The following is a 17,209-nucleotide window of genomic DNA, read 5'->3' as shown; positions in this document are numbered from 1 at the left end:
TATAATATTTAAAGATTTTAAAAGGACCATGTCCCTGTGAGGTTGCCCCCATTCTCATCTGTCAAATGAGCTGGAGAAGGAAATGGCAAGCTACTCCAGTGTCTTTGCCAAGAAAACACCAAATGGGGTCATGAAGAGTCAGACACAACTAAACAATAACCAGAGATTAATGACTTAAGGACTTAAGGGCACACAGCTATTAAGCAGTAGAACTAAGAATTCATCTCAGATCATTTGACTCTAAATTCAGATTGTTATTCACTCATCCATCCATTCATTCATCCATTGCATTCATTGAGAACTATCAAGGCACAGTGCTAGGTGATTGTATTTGATAAAGAGTTGTTCAGGACATGTTCCTGATCCACAGGAAATTCATAATCAAGTAGTGAAGGCAAGTACCGTATCAGTGGTACAGAGTAAGGAGTCCAGACCTGGGAGAGTTCACCTCCATCCAGGTTATCTGAGAAGGTTTCATGTAATAAGTAACATTGGATCTGGTCCTTGAATAGTTGGTAGAGCAGCTGCCAGGATCTTAGTAATTTATCATTTCATTCATCCTCCCACCCTAACTTTAATCTAAGATAGAATATTTGAAAGTCAAAAGACTTTATTCAAATTTCAGTAGCATAGAAGGTCAATATGCAAAAGCGAAGGAACTAGGAGAAGCTAGGTGGCTTAGCTGATAGAGAGCCCAGGTCTGAGAGATGAGAGGTCATGTGTCCAAATCTGGCCTCAGATTCTTCCTTTAGCTGTGACATCCTGGGCAAGTCACTTAACACCCCCCCCAACGCGCCCCCCCCATTGCCTAGCCTTTAACACTCTTCTGCCTTGGAACCAATACTTAGTGTCCATTCTAAGACATAAGTGAAAAAAAGAGTGAAGGGACTTGCTGAGGGTCATATGAATATTTAGAACTTAGATCTCATTAGGAATGTCTGAGAGGCAAAAAGAAGCAAAAAAAAAAAAAAAAAATAGTTCGTGTAGCCCCTAGCTCTCCCCCACCAAAAAAAAAAGTATCTTTGGTAGATATGAGAACTAAGAAACCCTAGAAAGGGAGGTGAGAGTAGCTTAAATTTCTTACTTCTTTTCCTCTTTTCCTTTATATTCACCTACTATCTCTGGGAAGTTTGTGAAGTTTGCCAACATAGAAGAAGACACTCCTTCCTATCATCGGAGCTATGATTTCTTCGTGTCACGATTCAGTGAAATGTGTCACTCCAGCCATGATGACTTGGAGATCAAGACCAAGTGAGTAGGCAGTGGGATAAAAGGCTGGGGAATGGGAACACTGCTCTGCTAATGACTTGAGTCAGAGAGAGATCTTTAAGGAATTTCTGATTATCCTCCTACCATTAAAAAATATATAGATATAGACAGATAGATAGACAGACAGATGGATAGATAGATAGACAGACAGATGGATAGATAGATAGATAGATAGATAGATAGATAGACAGACAGACAGACAGACAGACAGACAGATAGATAGATAGATAGATAGATAGATAGATAGATAGATAGATAGATAGACAGACAGACAGACAGACAGACAGACAGACAGACAGATAGATAGATAGATAGATAGATAGATAGATAGATAGATAGATAGATAGAAAGAACGAACGAACCATGGACACCTCCACACACACTCCTTACAAAATTATTTCTCCAAACAAGACTAGTCCGAGTTCAAGTACATTTTGGGTCTATATCCAGTCAGAACCATAGTTTATATGCCCCTATGAATGTATTTACTATTTCAGAGTAAAGGCATTCAATGTAATAAGCCTAGTCAAAAAAAGATAATAACAAAACCTGGGTCCTATTTGTCCCACAACTACACACACTATCTATTATAAAAGCCACCAGAGAGATGTACATAGAGGATGTATGGGGCTGAGGCATCTGTTTAGTGGTGGTGGTGGGGAACAAACCACTGATGTTACAGAGCTTCTGTCTTCGGATAGCATCATTGCATCGCTCCTTCTGTGCCTGCCTCCTGCACCATTCTAGAAAACATGTATCCCCCACTTGGACATGACTTTGCTGATCTTGTGTGTGCTGCTAAAAACATGGCTTCACTCTGTGTACTTTCAGCTTCTGGCTTCAGCTAGCTTCCTTACCTAGAATGCTATCTTTTCCCCATGTATAATAAAGAGTATAATAGACTCTGCCATACTTTTTCAGATTAAAACCCATAGGCTTTTTGCCAGTTGTTTTAGAAAGTAGCAACCCTTATCAGGGTCATCATACTAGCAAAAATCCTTTCTGGGGGAAAAAAAGCCCTAATATTTTCCTTTTTTTTTTTTCTCTTCAGGAATGGTCTGATTTTTCCTTTCAAAGTCTACTAGAAAATGCTCAGTCTCAGGCTGGAGAGTCTTTGCCCCAAGTGCCACGCTAATTTATAACAAACCTTTATAACAAATCTTTATAAGACAGAGTTGGGCCATTCCTTGGTAGTGTCCTCTGTCTTAGTTTATGTATTTATTTTCCTTAGTGCAACCAGTTTCTTTTTTAGAACCCTTAGCCAGCATAAAAAGCAAACATACTTTTTAAAAAAAATGCAAAAAAGAAAGAAGTTATGATGGAAAATAGGCTTAATAAGAGACCCTCATGAAGTAGAAACCTGAGAGGTAGAAGTATAAGTTTACCACCTAGTTATGTGTTTTCCTTTTTAATCCCCAATGTTTAAATTACATCTTAAAAAGCATTCAATTTAGAGGCTAGGCTAGCCTCTCAGCAAACTAGGAATCCTTCTTGGGGTCCAGGGTCTTCTGCATTCCAAAACATCTGCCATTGTACCATGTAAACAAATGAATTTATGTGTGTATGTGTGTAGGGGGAATAAAATTAAACCTAAAGCAGCAAGGTCATTATTTTTCCTTTAGCAAGCAACATTCTTGCCTTTATTATGTATACACTGCAGATTTCAAGCTTTGTTACAAAAACAGACAAATCTGCCTTGCTTTCTGTAGTTTGCTGCAGAACCCTTGTTTGTTTTTTCCTTTTTAGATGTTATTAAGTAAAAAAAAAAAAAAGCAATAGTAAAATTGGAGCTAAGAAAGGAAAAGGAGAAAAGATTATGTGGTGACTTAATTTGAAAATCTGGGTAAAACTGTACCCCAGATAGATTTGTTTTTAAAAGATTTTTTAATAGGATAAAGAAGTAACCTCCCTTGGCGCAAAATAATGCCACATGTTTAGAGTATATCTTTGAGCAAAGATTAAGGTGATCCTCAAAACCAATTTGAGAGCCGATTGTGTAGAACAAACACACATATACATATGAGTATACATACAAACCATGCATGCACAGAAACATGCATGTGTGCACACACACCAACATACACATACAGAAACACACAGTCACCTCGATAGGCTACTTTTGATGTTCTACCCTGATGCTTTCTCCTCAATATAGGTACCCACAAACAAGCAAGCACATGAACCCCACAAATACACACAGGTATGCTTATCTATGCCCCTGATACTGATATAATATATATCCTACATATATATTAATATATAATCAACCAAATCGAGTTTTACATGTGTACGGTACAGATAGCGCTCCTCTTTATGGAACCTCTGCCTTACATGCATCCTAGAGGTGGTAAGACCTGTGAGTTGACAGGAGTAGCTACTCAAATGGCACTTTCTATACCAGATGGTGCTGTAAGCTCAAACTCACAGCTGCTGTCCTGAATGGGTGATATGAAGGGTAAATTCAGCCTGCACTTTTCCCATTTCAGCATTTCTCTTACCAAATGCCCAGGTTCAATCTTGTCTCATTTACAGTGGCTTTTAAAATATAGAGATCATTACACAATAATTGATTTATGCCCCCACTCTTATTTTTAAAATTAATTTCTTAAAATGCTTGCCTTCTGTCTTAGTATCAGTTCTAAGGTAGAAGAGGGGCAAGGGCTAGGCAATTGAGTTTACCAATGGTCACACAACTAGGAAGTCTCTGAGGCCACATTTGAACCCAGCTCCTTCTCACTCCAGGACTGGTGCCCTATCTACTGTGCTATGAAGCTAAGCTTCTCGTTCTTATTAAGATTATTTTCTCCTTTCATATTCGTGACTCAGGGGACTGTGCACTCATTATAAACCAGAGTACATTCATTGAACAGTTCGTAATAAGATACAACATTTAAATTCCTGAAGGGTTGGCAATGTTTCTAGCAAGGTCTGAACATCCATCTTCCTTGTGGTTGCAGCTGTTTCCCTTAATATCCAAGTGCTTGGTCTCACTTTTCACCCAGGAACTGGACAAGCCCAGAGGCCACGTGATGTTGTTTTTCAGGCGTTTCAGTGGTGTCTTAGTTTTGTAACCCCATTTGGAGTTTTCTTGGTGAAGATATTGAAGTAGTTTGCCATTTCCTTCTCCAGCTCATGAGGAAACTGAGGGAAATAGGATTAAATGGCTTTCCCAGGTTTTCAGAGCTAGTAAGTGTCTGAGACCAGATTTAAACTTGGCAAGATGAGTCTTCCTGATGCCAGAGCCAGTACTCTATCCATTGTGAGGGGACTCGAAATGTATAGAATATAAGTAGATAAGCGTAATCAACCATCCCCCTTAAAAGTAATCAAGAAGGGAGGAGCATTTTACCATACATGGTGAGGAGCAATCCTTAGTCTTACTCCTGTAGAGTGAGCATTTTCTGACTGATTGTTCCTTACTCTGGATCAGTATTCCCAAATTTTTTTGGCCTACTGCCCCCTTTCCAGAAAAAATATTACTTAGTGCCCCCTGGAAATTATGAAATTGTTTTTTGAACTCAGAATAGAATGTAATTCAAAAAAAAAAAAGTGACCATCACCGCTCCTCTGGATCACTACGGCACCCACCAGGGGGCAGTAGCACCCACTTTGGGAATCACTGCTCTGGATGGTCCCTGGATGGTCTTTCTGTTGTCCTTCAGCATCACCATGAGTTGCCCTTATGGATTGGGATCCTTAGGAACTCATGTCAGTCCTTCCTGCCCTTCCTTCTTTGGACCTGTCCTTGTACACTTGCCATAAATTCATCTTCTCTCTTGGTTTCCAATGTCCTGTTATCACACCAAACTAAGGAATCTTTCTGTCAATTCCATTTACCCAAATCCCCCAAGACTGTGCAAACTACAGGTGCCTCCCCTTCCCTTTGACACCTTCTGAATAGGAGTGATATAAGGAGATATTAAGAGATCTGGTACAACACCAACATAGGCACATCCGTGGCTCAGCACTCATTGCTTGCCTTCCTCTCCCCTCTCCCTTTATAAGCAAAGAGGTACAGAACTGCACTTACAAGGTATAACGAAAAGACCACTAGATTGTTGGACTCAGACAACCTGGTTTTAGGTTCTCCTCTCCACCAGGTAGTAGTATGTGACTTGGAGCGAGTCCCTTCACCTCTTCCAAGCCTTACTTTTCTTTATCTACAAAATGGCAATGAACACTTAGGCTACTTCTCAAAGCTGTTATGAGGAAAATACATTGAAAAGCACCCTGTAAACATGAGATGCTATATTTTTGTGTCTTTTTCATGGGAGCTGTTCGTATGAACTCATAAACTTGCGCATATATATGTATATATATATATTACATTTATAAATATGTAAGTACATTCACACAGAGACTCACCCACGTAGAAACATATCCCTCAGTTATAAACACAGGGACAGAAATGCACATAAATACACGGTCACACAGACATATTCAAAGAAATACCCATTCATGCACGTAAGTACACAAAAAAACCAACTGACATATTGGAAGGGATTCCAGTTTATAGTCAGTATGATGAAGGAAGACATAGATCCTCATAGCAACAAGGAACAAAGAGTATTTAATATAAGGCTAAATTGTGTGATACAGAACAGCCTATATAATATAATTTAAGAAAATGGAGAGTTGAATGGGGACTAGAGCTCCTACCTAGCCAGCTCTTTAGTGGATCATTTTTGAGTTGACCTGCTTGTTTTACCAATGGAGTCTGGATTTTTCATGTTGGTATGTCAAAATCAAATGGATATTTGGATCAAAGTCTTTGACAGTGGTTACATCTGGGCAACTTTTATAGAATCGAAGGGTAGAGAGAATCTGACCTTCCCCTTGTTAACTAGTTGGTTCTCTATCACTGACTCTGGATGGCAAAATGATTTTAGAGACTGTGAAGTGAAAACTTCCTAAGTCCATACAATAGCTTCTACCTTGTCTTGGGAAGCCAGAGTGCAACAAGAATGTGGAGAGGCTCTGATTCTTTCCTCCCAGCTGTACAATATCCCCGTTTCCCTCTTTCCAGACCAAGCCACCCAAATCCTCAGTGGCTATACCTAGAACCAAATACAAGCACAATGAACTTTCTTCATTCTTTAATAGCTGACCCTACTATCCATCTTGCTCTAAAATAGTTATGGTAGGGGGCAGCTGGGTAACTCAATGAATTGAGATCCAGGCCCAGAGACAGGAGGTCCTGGGTTCAAATCTGGCCTCAGACACTTCCTAGCTGTGTGACCCTGGGCAAGTCACTTAACCCCCATTGCCTAGCCCTTACCACTCTTCTGCTTTGGAATCAGTACACAGTACTGATTCTAAGACAGAAGGTAAGGGTTAAAAAAAAAAGTTAGAAATTGGCAGTAAATCTAAGGTTTTCTTTAAGCAGCTAAAGGTCTGGGCATTCTCATAGGCATACTATTTTTATTTATATTATTATTATTAAGTGAGGCAGTGTGCCAAGGGCAGGGATATGGGGAGCACAGAGAGCTGGCCTAAAAATCAAGAAGACTCAGATTCAAATCCTGGCTCTTATATAGTGGGTGTGTGACCCTGGGCAAATCTTTTTAACATTTCAGTGCCTCATACAACTTTCCAAAACAACAAATCACAGACCAGGTACCAGTCTGCATTGGTAGAGGGAGCCATTTCACAGACCTATCCTCTTCCCCACTTCCACCGTCCATATACCAATAAGTCATTCTTTTCTCTGAGCTAAACATCCTCATTTCTTTTAGCTGATCTTCATGTGGCATAATCTCAAGGCCTTTCCACATTCTGGTTTCCCTCTTGGATGCTATCAAGTTCATCAAAATCCTTCCACAAGTTTGGGTGATTAGAACAAATATTCCAGATGTTGCCTGATCAGAACAGACCATAGTCAGTCAACAATATAGCTGACATGATATATAGCAGTGATTTATTAATAATTAATATTTATTAATTATTATTATTTATTATATGCCAAGCACGGTGCTACGTGCCGAGGACATGAAGAAAAGCAAAAATAAACCCTGTCCTAAAGGGTTGTACATTCTATTGGATAGAGAAAACACATAAATCACCGTATACATATGAGAGATATACTAAGTTGAGAGCAATCTCAGAGGAAAGGCATATGGTAGAGGTGTTTGTGGAAGGAGAGGGGAAGGAATTCTGGGAAGGGCCTCCTGCAGAAGGTGGGATTTGAGCTGGATCTTGAAGGAATCCAGGAAAGCTAAGAGCCTGTGGTGAGGAAAGATGGGATATATGGAGCTCAAGCATCTTGAACAAGCAACAGCAAGGAGGCAGACGGAGCTGGATTGTAGTTGGGTAAAGGAATCCAGCCTGGATTATAGTTGGGTAAAGAAGTCCACAAGGCAGCAAATAGGTAGATTGTGAAGAGTTTTCAGTGCCAAACTGAAGACTTTCCTTTTGATCCTGGCAATAATAGCTGCTGTTGTTTATTGAGTAGAGAAGTGACAAAGTCAGGTCTATACTTTAGGAAAATCATTTTTGAAACTGAATAAAGATGGGCTAAAAGAGGAAGAATCAGTTTGTCAACTAATACTTAAACACTTACTGTGTGGTTACTTAGAGGGACGACTAGGTAGCACAGTGCATAATTGGCCCTAGAGTCAGGAAGACTCATCTTCCTGAGTTCAAATCTGGCCTCTGACACTTACTAGCTGAATGACCCCAGGTGAGTCATTGAACCTGTTTGCCTCAGTTTCTTCATCTGTAAAATGAACTGGAGAAGGAAATGGCAAACCACTCTAGTACCTTTGACAAGAAAACCCCAAATGGGGTCATGAAGAGTCAGACACGATGGGAAAACGACTAAACAAATAACTGTGTACCAGGCAACGTGCTAAGCACTGAGGTTACAAAAGAAAGGCAAAGAAACCCTCACAAATGGACCCTGTTTTCAAGGAGCTCATAATCTAATGGGGGAGACAACACACATACAGCTATGTACAGAGAAGCTGTATACAGGATCAAGTGGGGGTCATTTTAAAGGAAGGCACTAAGGATAAAGCAGATTGGGAAAGGCTTTTTGTAGAAGGTGAAACTTTAGCTGAGACTTGAAGGAAGCCAGGGGGCAGAGATGAAGAAAGAGATAATTCCAGGCATGGGGGAACAGCCAGAGAAAATACTCTGATTCAGAGATCGAATGTCATGTATGGGGAACAGCAAGGAGGCCAGTATCACTGGAAGGGAGTAAAGTGCAAGAAAATTGGAAAGAGAGTTATCACCTCCCTCCTTTTGGACAGTAATACATCATATCTGCCTTTTTGGCTACCATATCATGTTGAGCTTACAATTCATTCAAACACTGGGATCTTCTCCCCCTCCCCCAATAAGTCTAGGTATGCCTCCTCTGTTTTCTAGAGTTCCTAAGGCTTTCTTTCTTATTTTTTTTGTTTGGAGGGCAAATTATCCTTTTTTGTTTTTTTGTTTTTTTGCTTTTATGTCATCTTTATTTCTGAATACATCTCTACCTATCTAGTAAGCAAATAAATTGTAACAATAAAAAAGAGGAAATTTAAAAAGTATCTCAAAGTATCATCTTAACCTACATGTCAATGACGTCTGACAGCTTTTACAATATTTCACACCCATAGTCATCTCCCACAGCCTTCGCAAAGGGAGAGACGTTTATTTTCTCATCATTTTTCTTTTCTTTTTTTTTCTAGTCTTAAACTTCTTTTAAAAAATGTTTTTATTTCCTGTTTATTTTTAAATTTAACAATAAAAGATAAGGGAAATTCCTGACCAATTTGACAAGTTTCCCAATCAACTTGATGAGATCCCTGGATGGGAGTGAGTGAGACCTAAGACTTTTTGGAGGCATTTGAGGACCACCTCCCTTTGGAGCATGGCTTTGTCCCAGCTGCTGAAATCTCTTGGGCTGGGAACTTAAAGTGTCTGATGTGTGTTCAGAAGTTGTGAGCTTCCATCCCAAGTTAGCCATTTCAGGTTATTAGAAGGAGATAATAGGTTCTGCCCCCCACCCCCACCCCTCACTTTCACTTGCTGCATACTGGTCTTTTTTCTGATAACAGCTAACAGCAGAGGCCACATAAGAAGCAAGTAGAAGACCCAGTATTTGAATTTGGGTCCAAAGCCTCCAAATCCTAGTATTCTTTCTATTAGGGAATTTCTCCCTCCAATGAGCTTGGCCTGATAGAAATGTTCATAGAACCAGAGCCAATTTTCTTGGCCTTCAGTTCTCCATCATGGGAAAGAAGGGGCTGGCATTCTGGGGCTTCATGTTCCACAGACATTAGTGGCTTCCTGGTAACTGGCATTGAACTAGGGAACCATGTTGTCTTTGCTATATACCACTTTGTTTCTGATTGACCCCTTGGATTCCAAGGGAGCTAGAAAGTAAATTGGAAGCCGTTTTGTCCAACCCCCTTATTTTTCAGATGGAGAAATCAAAGCCTAGAAATGTTAAGACTTGCCTAAGATCACCCAAGTACTAAGTGTCTGAGGTAAGATTTGAACTGAGGTCTTTCTGACTCCAAGTCCAAAAAGCAGTCTGACCATGATGCCGAGCTGCTGAAGGTTCATATCTACCTCCCCCAATCTGAGTAGAGGCAGGGGCCAAGACTGGTAGCAGTGTTAGGTGGGGAGCCTGGAACAACTGATCTGTAAGGGTTGGAGCCAGCAAAGTGTCACCAGGGGGCTTTGTAATGGGCAACTGGGACATTCTAAGACTGGTCCATCTAGACGGGGTCTAAGCTTAGAACCATCTCATTTTTTTCAAGCTATATGGCCCCTTGAAGTAGAAGAATTGTTCTGCTGAAGGGCTGTCACTGTATCCCTCTGGAAGCCTCATCCTCCCCTCCAGGGCAGTTCCTTTTGTAGTCTCTTGCTCAGAAAGCTGATCTGTAGGGCTTGAAGCTCCTTGATACCACTTTGCCATTTTCCCCCCACAGGATCCGTATGTCAGGCATCAAAGGCCTGCAAGGGGTGGTGAGGAAGACAGTGAATGATGAGTTGCAGGCCAACATCTGGGACCCACAGCACATGGACAAGATTGTCCCTTCGCTGCTGTTCAACCTGCAGCATGTAGAGGAATCTGAGAGGTGAGAGAAGGTGCCTCTGTATGGGATGGGGTGAGACAAGCTAGCCCCTGGCCCATAGGACCCTGAGCTGCTCCACACACAAGAGCCAGGGAGCCTGGCTTCCTCCTGGCTTCAGTTACCCATTTGGCAATTGATTCCTTGGGTGACCTCGGGCTTAACCTTCGTCATTCCTTTGTCACCCTTGGCCACACTCCACCTCAATTTCTTCATTTGTAAGAGAAGGACAGTGATAGTCCTGAACTCCCTAGAGGCCAGTGGTTGGTATGGACTTTGAACTGATACAAAGGACTCTGAGAGTCAGATTACTTTAGCACTGTAAGCCAGAGACAGTTTTTTTTGTTTTGTTTTGTTTTGTTTTGTTTTTGGTAAGATGCCCTTTCTGGGCTGTGGTTGCTGACTAAGGACTCACCTTCCCTGACCTTCCCTCCTCCCTTACTACAGGTTCCTTAAAAAGGCAGGCCGTCTTCATTAGCCTAGCAACAGCAGTAGAGAGTTGGAGCTGAGAGGTTCCAGCTCTGGGTTCTGATCCAGGAGCTGCCACTGCAAAAGGGAATTTTATTTCAAGTTGTATTGCTGCCTTTTGGTATTTTATACCACTCTATCTCACCAACTTATCCCCCAAATACTCTTCTTTATTTCAAAGAAAAAAATTAAGAAGCAAACCACATTTGGACTGGATATTTGGGGGAAGGTGTATTCTTTTTTCTCTCAATATCCCAGTGTTCAAATCTATAAAGTAGGAAAGCTATTTTATTAAAAAGAAAGTGTTTTAAGATGTAGAAAAATGACATCCCATGTTTTTCCTTCTCAGCTTGTGATTTCATAAGCTGCCTCAACCAATGCAGATTGCCAGCTGTTCTGCAAACTATAGATTTAGAGAGCTGGCATGGGGCACTGAGAAGTTAAATAATTTGCCCAAGATCACACAGACTGTATATGTTAAAGGCGGGACTTGAACAGGGCTTCCAGGCTTCTCACTTGCTTATCTCAGTTGTGTATGGTAGTGGGATAACAGTGTGGGGGCAACAGTGTTGGTTGCCTCTTCTCTCTGTTAGTTTTGGAGCCCAAACTCTAGAAAGTCATTGATAAGGAAGCCAGACATGTTAAATGATGTCAAGACTTGCCTACGATTAATCCCCAGGTGGTGTCCGAAACAGAATGGTCTTTCTGACTCCAGATCCAGCAAACAATCTGTATACTATGTCATGTTGCTAAAGGTTCAAACCTCCTTCTTCTAGTTCCAGCAGAAATTTCAAATGGGGATAGCTCCGAGTCGGGGGGAGGAAAGAGGGGAAGGAAAGAAAATGAATCATGTAAACATGGAAAAATATTTAAAAAATAAAAAAAAGAGAAGAGAAAAAAAAAAGAAATTTCAGACAAGGAGACTGGAACAACTGGTCTCCAAGGACTGGAACCAGCAAGGTGCCTCCAGGGGCTGGGCAGACTTTGCAATAGATGCCCTCTAGTGGTTAGTCATGGAACTGCAACACCTGGGCATTCTGCCCCAGAATTGGCTTCTGCAGGGACAATCCTGTGGTCTGGAGGGTTGTGGGTTGGAGAAAGGGGGAGATGATTATCTACCTTGATCCACAGCCTTGTAGGCAGAGTGTTGGATTGGTACTCAGGGATACTGATCACAACCCTCCTCTGCTGTTTGTGTAACCACAAGCAAGTCCCTTAATCCCTCTAAGATTCAATTTCTTCTTTTATTTTTTCTCTTCTCTTTTTTTAATTTTTAAATATTTTTCATTTATTTTTTAATATTTTTAAATAAATATATTTAAATATTTTCATTTATAAAATGGGGATAACAATAACTTTAATATCTATCTCAGAGGATTGCTATGAAACTCAAATGTGGTGATATATGAAAAGTGCTTTGTCCAGGGATAAGAAACAATAGCAACAGCTACAACAACAATTCACATTTATTTAGCACTTTAAGATTTACAAAATAGCTTGTCCAAATCAGTCCTTGGACAAGTCAGATTCCTTGAGTCTTGGCTCCCACATCCATAAAATGAGAGAATTGATTCAGTCAACTTCTGAAGACCCTTCTAGCTCCGGGTCTATCATCCTAGGACCCCGTGAGGGAGGTCAGACGGATATTAGTAACTCCGTTTTACACATGTGGAAACTGAGGGTCAGCCTCTTGTCCCTGGTTACACAGCTAGTAAGTTTTGGAGTCAGGATTCAGACCTAAGACTTCTGGCATCAAGTCAAGCCTTCTTTCCTTTATATTAGGCAGTTATTGGCTTGGGTACTACTATGGAGTGGCACTGATGTTGATTGATGGTGCCACCTCTTTTCTCTTCCTCTCCATGATATAATGGAAGTGATGAAGGAGGGCAGGTTGAGATGACCAGTGCTGAGAGCCCTGTGTGAGTGTCTTTTGTCTTGATTAGGGAGAATGCCTACAGACCAATTAGCCCTACAGCTGTATATAATATGCCTTCCCCCTTGGGGAGAGGGGAATACTCCTACCCCAGGAAGAAGAGCACACACCTGCTCCTCTCAGGGAAAGGAGCCCACAGGATATATTGCTCCCAGAGCCACAATAAAGTCCTGTTTTCCTTGCCATGAAGAAGATCCGATGCCAAGTTCTTTCAAGAATGACACCGATGGACACTTCACCTATATGAAAAGGAGCACTGAACTTGAAGCCATAGGACCTGATTTAGAATCCCATCTATTAATTACTTCCTTGGACAAGTCACAAGGCCCTTCTCATCTGTAAAACAAAGAGGCTGGATCAGATGACATCTGAGGTCCCTTTTTAGTTCTAGATCTATCAGGCAGGTTTGAGCCATTTCCCAGTTTTTCCTCTCTTTTCTTTTATTCTCGGTCTCTCTCCCTCTCCTCAAAACCTCCTTCCTTCGTATTTGCCTGTACCTAGCACCAAAAGACACTCGTGGTCTTACCTTAGCCCCATTTGGGGGCCTCCGAACTCAAGAAGTTGCCTACCCTGACAAAAATCTACCCCAGACCAAGGAGTATATGTCTACTGTCATATACCTCAGGAAAGAAACTTTCTTGGCTTCCCTTAGTTACCCACCCTTATATCTAACAGCTTTCACTTCTCAAGCCACACAGAAATATGTCTTGTGTCAAATGCCCATTTCTTAGGTGCTCAGTTGAATGAAAACAGCCTTGAGGCTGAAGGGAGTGAGATGTTACTATATACTATGGAACCATAGGATTTTAGAGATAATCAAGTCCAGTTTAGAAATGAATGTAAAGTTCTATATTTAGTTCCAAAAATTGACTTCATAAGTACAAGATGGGGTAGGTATGCTTACATAAGAATTTGACAAAGATCTAGGGTTGTTTGACAAAGATTTTAGTAGACTAAGCCAAAATGAATCAATAGTATAATATAGTATACCAAAAAGTAAATCTATTTCTGGGTTACATTAAGAGAAACCTAGTTTCCAAAAATCAGAAGGCAATAAATAGTCCCTGTGTATGATTTCTTGGTTAGATCACCTTTGTGCTCAGTTTAGTTCTGGAAATCTCATTTTAGGGAGGATATTGAGAAGCTTGGAGAGTATCCTGGGGAGGGCACCTAGGATGGTGAAAGCCCATGTCGTATGAAGACTGCTGGAAGGAACTGGGAATATTTAACCTAGACATAGAAAAGGCTCAGGGGATTGGGCCTGGGAGTGGGAATTGATATTTGTCTTCAAGGATTAGAAGGACTGTAATATAGGGGGAGGGAATGAATTAGACTTGTTCTCTTTGGCTCCAAAGGACAGCACTTGGAACAGTACAAGAAAGTTGCCAGAAGAGAAATTTACTCCAATATAAGGAGCTACTTCCTAATGGTTTCAAGTATCCCAAAGTTGAATGGACTACGTAGAAGTGGGAGGTAGTTATCCTTTCACTGGAAAATCCAAGCCTGAATGACCATTTGTTGGACGTGTTGCAGGAGAATTAATTTTCTGAGGTGTTGATTGAACCGTAAAGGTCCGTTCCAACTCTGAAATTCAGTGAGAGCTCCAGCAACTAGCACAATGCCTGGGACATGGTAGACCCCTAATGAATACTTGTTGATGAATGAATTGTTGAAGAAATGAATGAGTCAGTTCTATGAGGTGCAGAGATGGTACAGTTGCTTTTGTAAGGTCACACAGTTTGTTGGGGACTAGAACCTAAAGTCTTCTGACCTGGAACACCTGGAGTATAGGTGAAAGAAGGGAGGGAGGAATCTCTGTATTACCACCAGCAGCATCTCCTTTCTACCTCCACCTTTTTTCATGGTTTTCAGTTCCATCCTGACACCTAATTTGTTTGTATTTCCACAGCAGGTCTCCCTCGCCCTTACAAGCCACAGAGAAAGAAAAGGAGAGCCCAGCAGAGCTGGCTGAGAGGTGTCTTCGAGAGTTGCTGGGCAGGGCCGCCTATGGCAACATCAAAAATGCCATCAAGCCTGTACTCATGTGAGTTTCTTCCTAAATTCCATGACCGTGGGGAAAATGGAAATGCTGCCAGGTTAAGACACTTAATCTCTTCAAGTGCTTGGGGCCCTCAGCCTTCCCTTCATCCTCTCCTTCCCCTGTGAAACGAAGAAGAGATACAGCTGTGACCTCTGTGATCAGAAGAGACCAGGGGGCAGTTCAGTCCCCCCCCCAGAAGCCACTTTCAGGATAGGTTTATGAGTTTTTATTCCAACGATGTCCTGTTATTACAAAAGGACCCTTCCCAGAGAAAAGCAGCATCACCTACTTGGAGAAGACACCATCCTGACAGGCATCCAGTCTGGAAGGATGCTTCCAAGAGTTATAGAAGCTCAGGGCCTTTGTAGTGCAGGACTGTAGGCACAAAGCCAGCTCCCTTCCTTGAATCCTCAGCCCTGTGCGCCTGGCCCCCTTTGGCCTTACTTGAGGTCTTGAACTGCTCCTACGTCCCCCTGATTCCCTTCTCTTATTTACAGAGCTTTGTATTGGATCGAGAATCAGGGCTGCCATATTCTGCTAGACCTCTTGGGTTAGGGGGAGGGATTTCTCTGCCCCAAACTAAGCTGATATCACATAGTACATCACATTCTTGTTTTCTTCCTCTGCAGTCACCTAGATAACCATTCTCTCTGGGAACCCAAGGTGTTTGCCATCCGTTGTTTTAAAATCATCATGTATTCAATTCAGGTATGGTGGCTCCTTTGGCCTAGAGCAATGCTGCATATGGTGGGCAGGAAGTAGGACTGAGTGGAGTGGAGGGTGTGATGCCTCCTGTGGCTGCTCTGGCCCTTAGCCTAGTTTTCTAAGCCAAACTATCTTCCACGGCAGCATGACCTTGAGCTCGATGCCTTAAGATGTGAGAAGAAGATGGCAAGATATGACAGGAAGCTGAGATGCTCAGAAAGAAATAAGGTGGCCATAATATTTGGCTCTGTCACTGACTTGTTGCACTAACTGGGATGAAGGAGAGAGGCTGGGATTCAAGATATCTGAGCTCTCTGACATGGACTTGCCTTGGGAGTCTGTGTTCCCCCAGTGTCTCAGGGTATTGTATTCAGAGAAGAGTAACCTGTCTCAGGATCAGAGGGTTTAAAAACCCTCCTTGGGGGATCTGTGGATAGATTTCAGGGGGGTCTGTGTACTTGGATGGGGGAAAAAAGACTGTCTTTTTTTAAACTAACTTCTAACTTAAATTGATCATTTTCTTCAGTTGTTTAAAAGCATTATTCTGAGAAGCTGTCCACAGACTTTTTAACAGGTTGTTGAGAGTGTCAATGACATAAAAAAATAAGAACCCTTGGGTTAGAGGATGAGGACCCTAGGACTTACAGGAATAGCTTAGTCCGATGAAGATGGAAAGCAGCTGGGTTCAGGGCCAGTGCCATCTGTCTCCCTTCCAGCCCCAGCACTCCCACCTTGTGATCCAGCAGCTCCTGAGTCACCTGGATGCCAACAGCCGCAGTGCAGCCACCATCCGTGCAGGCATCGTGGAAGTCCTGGCTGAAGCAGCTGTCATTGCTGCAACTGGCTCTGTTGGTAAGGAGGATACCAAGGGGAAAGAGGACAGCTGGAGCTTAGAGCCCCTTTTGGAGAGACAGGAAAGAGAACTTCCCTCGACCAGATACTTTTTTCCAATCCCTATCATTAGAAGAGGAGGTCAAAAAAGTTTCCAAAAAAAACCCCAAGCCTATATATTCCAAAATATTTATAGCAGCTCTTTTTGTGGTAGCTAAGAACTGGACATTGAGGAGTTGCCCATCCATTGGGGAATGACTAAACAAATTGTGGCATGTGATTGTGAAGGAATACTACTATGCCATAAGAAATGATGAGCAGGCTAATTTTTTTTAAACCTGGAAAGAACTGCATGGGATAATAAACAGTGAAATGAGTGGAACCAAGAGAGCATCATTCATAGCTACAAATTCAGTACTTGAAGAATAAATTGTGAATAAACTGAATGAATTGAAAAATAGGAACATGAAAGGCATATAAACATGTCTGTCTCCTGTATTATACCTTCTATGATATGGGAAGGGACAGAGACACTTGTAAATAAATTCTAATAATTTTTTTAAAAAAGGTTTCCAAATCTGACCCCTTGCTCACATTCAAATCAGTTACAAAATCTTGTTATTTCTGTCTTCTCGTCTCTTAAATCCTTCACCTTCTCTCCATTTACATGACTAACAGGCCTTTATCACTTCTCACTTGAATCATTGCAGAAGCTTCCTAATTGATCTCCTTTATTTTATTTTTTTAAACCCTTACCGTCCATCTTAGAATCAATGTGTATTGGTTCCAAGATAGAAGACTGGTAAAGGCTAGGCAATGGGGATTAAGTGACTTGCCCAGAATCACACAACTAGGAATGTCTGAGGCCAGATTGGAACCTCTCATCTCTAGGTCTGA

General features: G+C 41.6%; 1 protein-coding gene across 3 annotated transcripts in view; it reads left to right on the top strand.

The window, feature by feature from the left end:
- Positions 1-17,209, top strand: part of EFR3B (EFR3 homolog B) — a 59,063-nt gene that overhangs the window by 19,074 nt on the left and 22,780 nt on the right. For all 3 annotated transcript variants that reach the window (XM_044663762.1, XM_044663763.1, XM_044663765.1), the window contains exons 4-8: positions 1,130-1,251; positions 10,191-10,340; positions 14,645-14,779; positions 15,406-15,484; positions 16,198-16,333. In XM_044663762.1, the coding sequence (XP_044519697.1) occupies positions 1,130-1,251; positions 10,191-10,340; positions 14,645-14,779; positions 15,406-15,484; positions 16,198-16,333 (622 nt within the window). The remainder of the gene's footprint in view (positions 1-1,129; positions 1,252-10,190; positions 10,341-14,644; positions 14,780-15,405; positions 15,485-16,197; positions 16,334-17,209) is intronic.

This window comes from Gracilinanus agilis, chromosome 2 (genome assembly GCF_016433145.1).
Source record: "Gracilinanus agilis isolate LMUSP501 chromosome 2, AgileGrace, whole genome shotgun sequence".
Lineage (NCBI taxonomy): Eukaryota > Metazoa > Chordata > Mammalia > Didelphimorphia > Didelphidae > Gracilinanus > Gracilinanus agilis.
Note: the sequence above shows the minus strand (reverse complement) of the source record. Positions and strands in the feature narration are given on the sequence as shown.